Source organism: Rhamphochromis longiceps, linkage group LG3, assembly GCF_057381845.1.
Source record: "Rhamphochromis longiceps isolate RC_006_pf linkage group LG3, R_longiceps_female_GT1.1, whole genome shotgun sequence".
Classification (NCBI taxonomy): domain Eukaryota; kingdom Metazoa; phylum Chordata; class Actinopteri; order Cichliformes; family Cichlidae; genus Rhamphochromis; species Rhamphochromis longiceps.
Window position 1 is genome coordinate 10943580 of NC_140559.1, and position 10394 is coordinate 10953973.

The 10394-nt window shown below is 49.2% G+C and overlaps 1 protein-coding gene across 1 annotated transcript; it reads left to right on the forward strand.

Moving 5' to 3' along the window:
• Positions 1–433: 433 nt before the first annotated feature.
• On the forward strand, positions 434–4666 carry LOC146672889 (uncharacterized). Its single transcript, XM_085400909.1, has 9 exons — positions 434–760; positions 803–907; positions 1088–1464; positions 1738–2318; positions 2379–2485; positions 2600–2727; positions 3001–3329; positions 4457–4498; positions 4560–4666. The coding sequence occupies exons 1-9, from the start codon at positions 434–436 to the stop codon at positions 4664–4666; spliced, it is 2103 nt and encodes a 700-aa protein (XP_085257035.1).
• The last annotated feature ends 5728 nt before the right edge of the window (positions 4667–10394 follow it).

The following is a 10394-nucleotide window of genomic DNA, read 5'->3' on the forward strand; positions in this document are numbered from 1 at the left end:
TGTGTTCAGCTTGTCTCCTCCGGTCCTCATGTGTATTAGGTTCAGCTGTTCTTCCCTCCTGTGTGTGATTACCTGATTACCTTGTGTGTGTATATTTAGTGGGTGTCGGTCTGTGTTCGTTGTCGGCTCGTCTGCATTCATCAGTCTACCTCTGCGTTAATCTGCATTCATCCGTCTATCTCTGCGTTCTATGGTGTTCCCGTCTCTGCGTCTCTCTGCCCCGCCACCCTTTTGTATGGTCTCAGGTTTGTCACTTAGTTTCTCCCAGTTTAGGTTTCCGTTTGTATTACTCATGCTTCATTGCCTGTTTTTGCCACTACCACCCTGTAAATAAACTTCACTCGTATCATCAGTTTGCTGCATTTTGGGTCCTCCTTTTCCTCCACTCCACACGGCTCACTCCGCCAGCCGTGACAGTACGAGCCGACCAAACATGGACCCAGCAGCATCCGCACCTTCCCAGGAGTTTCGGGAGGAATTAATTGACTCTTTTTCCAGGTTGGTTAACCTATGGCTCGAGCTTGAGGGGGAAGAGTGTCTCCGTGCTGTAGAAGCCAGGCTGCAGCAGCTCATCTCTGCTCACTCCTGGCTACTCGGCTCTCTTCACCCGCTCGCACAGGACTTCATTCTTCATGAACTGCACCTTCACCCACCAGCCGCTACCGCTTCCCAACTCAGCCCGGCGGCGAAGATTTTGCCCAGCCCGGCGGCGAAGATTTTGCCCGGCCCGGCGGCGAAGATTTTGCCCGGCCCGCCGGAGGTTTTGCCCGGCCCGCTGGAGGTTTTGCCCGGCCCGCCGGAGGTTTTGCCCGGCCCGCCGGAGGTGTTGCCCGGGAGGAAGCGACGATCGCGCCGTCGGCGCGTCACCCCACAGCCGGATATTGGAACTTCAGAACTGCCGGCTGTGGTGAGTGAGAAGGACCCTTATTCTGTCTTGGGCTGTGGAACAGTTTATCCAGGGGCTTTGTTTGGTGCAGCAGACAAGGAGAACGGTTTGTTGCCTGTTCATTCTCCTGCTGAGCTGTCTTTACCTCGTTTAGCTGCACAGCCGCAAGCAACTCGGACTCCGGTATCTCCGCTAGCCCAGTCATCCATGCCGTCTCCGTCTTCACAGACTCACTCTGTACGGGAGGCTGCGTCCGTGCCTCCCATTTTTGACTCTTTTTCTAGTACGTATTATTTGCAGAGAGACAAACACGTTAAAAATGCAATCGTTCCTCAACAGCTGGCTAGTTTAGAGACTGTTACTTGCTCCAGGGCCTCCCCAGAGGCTGGGTTCCAGCCCCCAGCCGACTCTGGACCCCTGGAGGTTAAGAAGCCAGCTGAGGACTGCACCGGACTGTCGCTGCCTGAGCTGAGTCACTGCTCAGTGCAGCTGCAGTCCACTTTGTGTTTGCCAGAGGCCCGTGCGCCTGCTGGTTCTGACCTGTCCCTGCCAGAGGCCCGTGCGCCTGCTGGTTCTGACCTGTCCCTGCCAGAGGCCCGTGCGCCTGCTGGTTCTGACCTGTTCCTGCCAGAGGCCCGTGCGCCTGCTGGTTCTGTTGCGTTCCTGCCAGAGGCCCGTGTGCCTGCTGGTTCTGTTGCGTTCCTGCCAGAGGCCCGTGCGCCTGCTGGTTCTGATGCGTTCCTGCCAGAGGCCCGTGTGCCTGCTGGTTCTGATCTGTTCCTGCCAGAGGCCCATGCGCCTGCTGGTTCCGTTCTGTCCCTGCCAGAGGCCCCCGCGCCTGCTGGTTTTGTCCTGTGCGTTCCAGGGGCCCCTGTGCCCATTGTTCCTGAGACTGTTCTCGCTGGAGGGCCCGAGGAGCCCGCCCAGCTTCCTGCCTCGTCAGCTGGAGGGCCCGAGGAGCCCGCCCAGCTTCCTGCCTCGTCAGCTGGAGGGCCCGAGGAGCCCGTCCAGCCACCAGCTGCTCCACCAGCAGCCTCATCCACGCTTGCAGCAGCAGTTTCATCCATGCTGCCGCCAGCTCCAGCCTGTGCTTCGCCTGCTGCAGCCTCAGCCTGTGCTTCGCCTGCTGCAACCTCCGAGTCTTCATCCTCGTCTGGTCCGGCTTCGCCAGCTGCAGCCTCCGAGTCTTCATCCTCGCCGTCGCCTGGTCCAGCTTCAGCATCCTCATCAGTATCGCCTGGTCCAGCTTCAGCATCCTCATCAGTATCGCCTGGTCCAGCCTCTGCTTCAGCGTCCTCATCCGCTTCGTCTGGTCCAGCCTCCGCTTCAGCTTCAGCTTCGTCTGGTCCAGCCTCCGCTTCAGCTTCGTCTGGTCCAGCCTCCGCTTCAGCTTCAGCTTCGCCTGGTCCAGCCTCCGCTTCAGCTTCGCCTGGTCCAGCCTCCGCTTCAGCTTCATCTGGTCCAGCCTCCGCTTCAGCTTCGTCTGGTCCAGCCTCCGCTTCGTCTGGTCCAGCCTCCGCTTCAGCTTCAGCTTCGCCTGGTCCGGCTTCAGCTTCAGCTTCGCCTGGTCCGGCCTCCGCTTCAGCCTCGTCTGGTCCGGCCTCCGCTTCAGCCTCGTCTGGTCCGGCCTCCGCTTCAGCTTCGCCTGGTCCGGCTTCCGCTTCAGCCTCGTCTGGTCCGGCCTCCGCTTCCGTCTCGTCTGGTGCTGCGAAGGCCACGCCACCTCGACATCGGCGGTCATCTGCCGGGCCTCTTGTGGGGCGTCATCGTCGATATGGACGACCTCCCAAGCGCCGCCGCTATCTTCCGCGCGGCCGGCCTCCGGACTTGTGTCGCCGCCGCTGGCATTGCGGCCGACCTCCGGACCTGCTCGGTGGCCGCCGCCGCTGGCATCGCGGCCGACCTCCGGACCTGCTCGGTGGCCGCCGCCGCTGGCATCGCGGCCGACCTCCGGACCTGCTCGGTGGCCGCCACTGCCTTCCAAGTGGTCGGCCTCCGGAACTGTTTCCCCGTCGCCTCTGTTGCCGTGTGCACGGTCGGCCTCCGGAACTGTTTCCCCGTCGCCGCCGCTGCTGTCCGCACGGTCGGCCCCCTGAACTGTCTCCGCTCCGCCTCCGTTGCCGTGTGCACGGTCGGCCTCCAGAACTGTTTCCCCGTCGCCGCCGCTGCTGTCCGCACGGTCGGCCCCCTGAACTGTCTCCACTCCGCCACCGCTGCCTTCCGCTCGGTCGGCTTTTGGATCTGTGTCGCCGACGTGGTCGGCCTCAGAAGGTGAACTGTCCCGGACTTCTGAGTTGTCGGCCTCCGGGCCGGCCTCCTGAACTGTGTTTTGTTCTCGTACTCCAGCGTGTGTGTTTTTGTTTTGGACAATTCCCTCGGTTCGCTGGCGCTTGTTTTGCTCGGTGTTGGTCCCTCCGTCCTGGGCCCCCGCCGCCCGCCCTGGGTTGGTCGTCTGTTTTTGTTGTGGGCTGTCTGGAGCCAGCCCTTGGAGGGGGGGTACTGTCATGGTCCTGGGTCGTTGACCCAGCGTTTTGTGTTTATTCTGATTTGTATTAGTTTAGGGTTGAACCTGAAGTTGATGTATATTCAGCCCTACCTGTGTCTGTCCTTGGTGCTCTGTTTATGTCCCCGTGTTGTGTTGCAAATCAGTCTGTTTCCTGCTTTACTTTGAAGGCTCGTGTTCTAGATTTCCTGTTTTGTTCTGAAAGTCTGTGTCTGTTGTCATTGTGTTCAGCTTGTCTCCTCCGGTCCTCATGTGTATTAGGTTCAGCTGTTCTTCCCTCCTGTGTGTGATTACCTGATTACCTTGTGTGTGTATATTTAGTGGGTGTCGGTCTGTGTTCGTTGTCGGCTCGTCTGCATTCATCAGTCTACCTCTGCGTTCTATGGTGTTCCCGTCTCTGCGTCTCTCTGCCCCGCCACCCTTTTGTATGGTCTCAGGTTTGTCACTTAGTTTCTCCCAGTTTAGGTTTCCGTTTGTATTACTCATGCTTCATTGCCTGTTTTTGCCACTACCACCCTGTAAATAAACTTCACTCGTATCATCAGTTTGCTGCATTTTGGGTCCTCCTTTTCCTCCACTCCACACGGCTCACTCCGCCAGCCGTGACAGTAAATGCATATTGACAATGACTCCACAGTTTTCAGTATTAGGAGTTTTGAATTCATTTGTTGTTTGCTCTGAAGTTGATGAGGAGCTCCTCCTGTGCTGATGTTTCTCTGTGTGATGTAGGAGGTCGGTGAGCAGACCTGTGGAGCTGTGGAGGTGACGGCTGTCTGAGACGGAGCGTCTGCCTCTGCTGTGAGTCTCCTTCATGCTTCTCCACATGTATCATCTGTGTTTCCACTACTGGAGGGCGCTGTGGGTTATTGATGTGTGGGAACAGTAACCAATCACTGCAGTCTGAATGCTTCTTGGTCATGTGACCATTTGATCTCTGATCAGTGTGTTCTTCAGTGTCAGGCCTGTTTCTGCTGACTGCTGCAGGTGAGCTGATGTTCCTACACCTGTCTGTCCTCATCATGACCTCTGACCTTTAGTGACCTTTAGTGACTTCTGTCCTGTTGCAGGTGTGTGTGTGCTGCTGCTGTCTGCACTGACTGTTCCTGCAGGTGAGTAGATGGAAGGTGGAGTCATGTTTTTCCCGTCTCTGTTTCCTGGTTTGAACCCCAGTTGGTTCCCCTCGTGTCCGTGTGGGTTCTCCCGGGTTCTCCAGCTTCCTCTCACAGTCCACAGACCTGCATGTGTGTAGAATAAAGGAGAGGCTGATCGATGGTTGAATGTGGCTCGTAGTTTAAAGGATGGTCAGTAAGACTAGAACAGCTCCGTGTAAACGTCAGCTGAGACAAACTGAAGTGAACCAGCCGCTCAGTGGTTGGAGTTCAACATCACCTCTTACACACAATGTTGCTGCAGATGTTTCACAATAAGACCACTAAAAGCACGCAGCGCTTTTACTTTGAAAGAGATGCAGGAAGTGTGGAGTCTGTGTCACCTGTGTAACTCATGAAGTAACTATGGTTACTGGTTACGAGTGGACATACTTCCTTTGTGGAGGAAACACACAGCAGGCTTTCTCTGTTAAGCTGATCTTTGTGCTTGAGGTTCTGAGTGAGTGCTCATGTTAAAGGGCTGTTTCATGTTTCTTTCATCACAATATGACTGACTGAGCGCTGCCTTCTCCTCCAATCAGAGATCTGAAAATGAACATTTATAGCAGCCATTTAAAAGCTGTAGCTGCAAACATAGAGAGCAGTTTGACAGCTGCTGCTGTTCAGAATGTGGCAGCTGCACGTTTGAGTTCACAAACTGAATTTAAACACTGAAGTGTGTTTTAGTTGTTACACAGTGTCACAGTCTAATGAAGGACAAGTCTCTGCTACATCACCTGTGTTCCTCTGTTAGAATTGGGTTAGGGGGTTCTGACATAAACGGTAGTAACCAGACCGAAAAGCAGTGCACATTTCGGTGCTTTATTTTCCCTGAGCTGTGATACACTTTAGATTCTAGCCAATCATTTTACCTTTCCGAGGATAGTAGGCGGGTCCAGGTACGTACGTTCTTTTAGAGCAGAGCTACAGATTAAAAATGCCCAAGGCGAAGCGGTCAAAAGTCTGGCTGTACTTCACAGCAAAAGATGCAAACTCAGCAGCAACAAGTGCTTTAAGCTGATACTGTGATACTGTCAAAGGAGGTAACACCAAAAATCCGATGAAACACCTGGCGACGCATAGCGTTTTTTTTTAAAGCCCAGAAATGCGGCGTGTTTGATAGCTTGCTGCGAGACCTCACACCGAGCACATCTACTGCAGGTGGGTTGCCTGTTATCGGACCCGGAGTTAGCAACATCCCCCAAAAACACGAAGAGGAGAGTCCTGGCCCCTAGCCCTGCCAGTGTAGCAGAAATGATGAGGATGATGATGCAGCAGCAGCCGTTCTTCTCTGCGTGAGGAACTTAATGTTGTTCGTGTGTAATTTACGCTGAGTAGGCTACACGTTATTACATTAATGCATGTAAGGTGAACTAGCAAACATCATCATAGCTACATGCAGCTGTCTTCTTGTTTGATGGCAGGTACTCCCTTCACCCTGGCCAAAAAGGCTAAAATGACCAAAGAAAAAGTGGAAAACAGTTAAACATGAGAGGTTTAGGACAAAGTTTGTGTTTTTTCCATTGTTTAAGCGCTGCTTCCAGCCAAGAGTGATACCATATATGCCCCATAGCTGCAGAAAAGGCTAACATTGTTATCTTTTTACAAAAAAACAGCTGAACATGAGAGGTTTTTGGACCAATTTTGTGTTCTCCATTCTTTAAGCACCGGTTTGAGCACCGTTTAAGCACCGGCACCGTTTCAAAAGTACCGATTTGGCACCGGTATTGGATAAAACCTAAACGATACCCATCCCTAGTTGTAACTGCAGTCAGCATTAAAGTGTTGTGTTTAGTGTAATCAGTTCTTCAAGTTGAAGAAAACCATCACTGCTTACTTTCACAGGTTTGTCTGTGTTTTCTCATTTTCTGGTTGTGACTCACAGCAGCCCGGTAAGCATCCAAAGACATTTAACCTGTCTTCCTTCTGTCAGCTGTACAGCAATGAGCACACAACTGAAATGATTTTTGTTCAGTGAAATCTTTACTGACACAGAGGAGGGACATCTGTGGATCACATGTAAACCACAGTCTGATGTTAGAGTAACTTCCACATGAATGTCAGAGCTCAGGATCTCCCAGCAGAGCGTTGATCAGTGTTTTCTCTCTGTCAATGGAAAATTGTACTTAGTAGTCAGTGTAATCTTTTAATGATATAAGTTTGCATATGGTAGAATACTGCATGTAATCATTTGTGTTTAGAAGTGTATAGTTGGTGGCATATTGAAAGAATGTCTCATCCTAGGGGGTCTGTAACATTCCAAGGTGTTCTAGCGTTCACCCCCACATCCTAGGAGCATGGGAAGAGGTCGTACCTTGTCTTATTGTTTTACGGTAGGATTAACGTAGCTATGTCTGTTTTAGTCTAAGTGCCTTTTTTACATATAGATGAACTGTTGGATTTTCCAGACCAGCAGGTTAAGGGAAGTCGTTTATGGGGTCACACTCTGACACACACACACACACACACACACACACACACACACACACACACAATAAAAAACACAATATAAATGAAACAATGCAACGTTTAATGTGTTCTTCCTTTGGCAAATTTTATAAGTAGGTAGATTTTTGGAAAATGTTACTGACAAACAGCACAAAACACATAATAATAATAATAATGATAATGATGTATTACCTGCTCACTATTATAATTTTGAAAACCTACAAAATTTAACTTAGAAAGTCTAGACTGGGAAAAGGTTAGTCTTCTGTGCGCAGCTAAAAGCAAAGGTGTGACTACTTATGACTAGTGACCAGTTATGAAAGTAATGTTGCTGTGCTACTATCATGTCAAAAGTTCTTTGTATCATCCTTCAGTTATACACCAACAATACACTCTGATCAGTGAAAAACACCAAAACAGGATCATCAAGTCTGTACAGTGTGACAGTTATGAAAGTAATGTTGCTGTGCAACTATCATGTCAAAAGTTCTTTGTGTCTCACCCACATCACCCTTCATTTATACACAAACAATAGACTTTGATCAAAACACCAAAACAGGATCAACAAGTCTGACTGGAGTTAGAGTGGTAGAGCAGAATTAATTCATAGTTAAACATTTTTCACAGTAAAACTATTAGCTTACTTTTAAGAGGACATTTCATAAGATATTAGATGAACCACAAAAAAAGGCATTAAACTGTAAAAACATCCAGACTCTGACTTAAATGACTCTGCTTTGCATTGACTAATAGTAAACATCGACCTCTAAGTTCTGATGAACACCTTTGTGGTTAAAATGAAAACCTGCCATTTTTCTGCTCGGGTCACTCAATTCTTCATCAGCTGTGGCTAATCCGAGTTGTAACTAAAGGCATATGAAGAACCAAGCATAAAGAACAAAACCAGCACCAATCCAATATTCATGGTTCACTGTTCCCTTGCCTGAAATTCATCCTTCAAAGAGAAAAGTGAGGGACGTCATTGCTTGTGGTCTCAAATCAGCTGATAGCAATGTAATGTTTTACAAGTGGCCATCTGTGAGTATGGACACATTTCATTTTCTTGTTTGGCGCAATGGTGGATGTTGCGAGATCGATCAACTTTAGACCAGACAACAAACGACGGAGGCTCCGGAAAAGTGCAATCAAACGATGAGTTTTATTATCACAGGAGAACAACCAACCATCAACATAGGGATTGTTTTGCTCTGACAAGAATACATTGGGTTCTGGTTTTATAGGACAAAATATCACACCTACGTCAATACAGTTCAAAAATACATGGTGACAGACGGGCAAAAGTTCAACCCGTGCAGACAAGGGTACATCACGTACACTTCTAATAACCATACACCGACATATAACTTCTCTTTTCTACATTGCTTGCCTTTTAGGGTAATAACTTCAGGTCTCACCATCTCCGAGAGCTAATAATGGACCCTCGTCATTAATCACTAAGTAGAGTACTTTTGCAGCCAGTCTCAAACTGAAGCAGCAGACGCTTAGGCCTTTGCTCAGACCTGCTACTAGATTACTATGTGTATCGTAAGCGTGCATGCAATTAACCTGCTATGTTCTCATCCAACCAAACTGAATTGGCGTTGCAAGGATTCAAACCTCTTAACCGCATACTCTTTATTATTTGGCAAATGTTGCCGTGGCTCATTGAACGGCAATGGAGCAACCCAACTACCAGTGTCATCTCTGTGGACATTTGTATCCATGATCTCTAGGAAGAGGATGTCTTCTATTGATGGGGCAGGTTTGTTATCATGTTCAGATTGGTTAAACACTGTGTGTCCTAGCATCCTCTCTGACATTTTGTTAGACTTGCTGAAGCTTGGCTGTGTTTCTTTGACATGCATGAAACTTGCACAGGGCTGAAATATGGAATGGCGACCGCTGTCTACCACATGGGTCTTGAATGTGTCCACCGTTGGCTTATGCACATTACCTAGGCACACCTCCCCTATCACCACCCAGCCTAGATCGAGACGTTGTGCAAAGGGAGCGTTGTGTGGCCCGTTAACTTGCTGCCTGACCTTGTGTGCTCTAAGCACGTCTCTACCGAGCAGCAGGAGTATCTCTGCTTCTGGGTCCAGATCGGGGATGTGTTTGGCTATATGGTGGAGATGAGGAAGATGCAAAACTGCACCTGGTGTTGAGATTTCAGCTCGATTGTTAGGGATTTCAGAGCACTCGAGGAGTGGTGGAAGAGGTATGAGAATGTTGCCATTCAACGACTCTATCTGCAATCCTTCTGCCTTCCTGCCATACGTTTCGATGACACCGGAGCATGTTCTGAGATGGTATAAGAGTGGTTCGTTCTCCACACCAAACAGCTCAAAGAACTCTGGCCTGGCTAAAGAGCGATTGCTCTGGTCATCCAGAATTACATAAACTTTAATGGCTTTGTGTTTTGAATGTTTGGGTTAGACCTTTGCAAGGCAGATCTTAGAGCAAGAACGACCCCACTGGCCGGGGCCACAAACCTCTGTGCAGCTGGTTCTAACATCAGTTACATTAGAGTCGTCTTCTCCCTCCCCGCCGTTCTCTTGTGGTGGTGGAGGAGCATTGGTGAGTTGAGGTTATGGGCCAGGGTGCATGGCTGCATCATGATAGATGCTTTCACACTCTAAGCATTTCACGGAAGATTTGCAGTCGTTGGCAACATGTGAAGTTGAAGAACAACATTTGAAGCATATTCCTTTCTGTTTCAGAAAGGCCTTCCTCTCATCGATGGACTTGTTTCTGAATGTCCTGCATTTTTTTTTTTTTGTCCCGTTTGGATCTATAGCCATCAGAATTGTTGTCTTAAGGCCAAGAAAGATGCCAAGCGGATTTATTTTTACCAAGTGGATCATCATGGCCTTGACATATTGGTCCATTTGATTGACCTTTATTATAATTATGAATTTATTTTATTTTCGTTTGCTACAAACGGGACAGACATGACTGGGGGATAGGACAGGGAGAAAGAATGAAAGAAAGAGAGGGAGAGAAAGAAAACCAAAGGGGAGAAGAGACGGTGAGAAGGGGGGGAAGAAAGAAAAAAACAAACAAACAAACAAAACACCTGGATCACCTGTATGGAGAAAAAAAACAGAAGAGAAAGCAAACAACAAAGAGCAACATAATAAAAAACAGTAACGTGGTAACTAGGTAATGTGCCTAGGCACCCTACTTCCGGCGCCCCCCGTGTGCGGCAGCCTGTTACAGCAGCTCTGCTCATTCTGAGTTTCTTTCTTTCTTATCTTTTTTCTCGTAATTTTTTTTTATAACTAACGTATTAGTAATTAGACTCTGCAACCATGTTCTACCGTTTTGTGCTAGTCCTGGTCGTTTTTCTCAGTTTATTTCTACTTTTTTCACCCGTGTCTGGGGACCCAGAGCAGAGATCCTTTGTTTA

Coding starts and splice junctions, on each gene's coding strand:
- LOC146672889 (XM_085400909.1), top strand. CDS start 434: ATGGACCCAGCAGCATCCGCACCTTCCCAGGAGTTTCGGGAGGAATTA. Junction 761..802: donor TTTTGCCCGGCCCGCCGGAG/GTTTTGCCCGGC, acceptor GGCCCGCCGGAG/GTTTTGCCCGGCCCGCCGGA. Junction 4,499..4,559: donor TGCACTGACTGTTCCTGCAG/GTGAGTAGATGG, acceptor TTTGAACCCCAG/TTGGTTCCCCTCGTGTCCGT.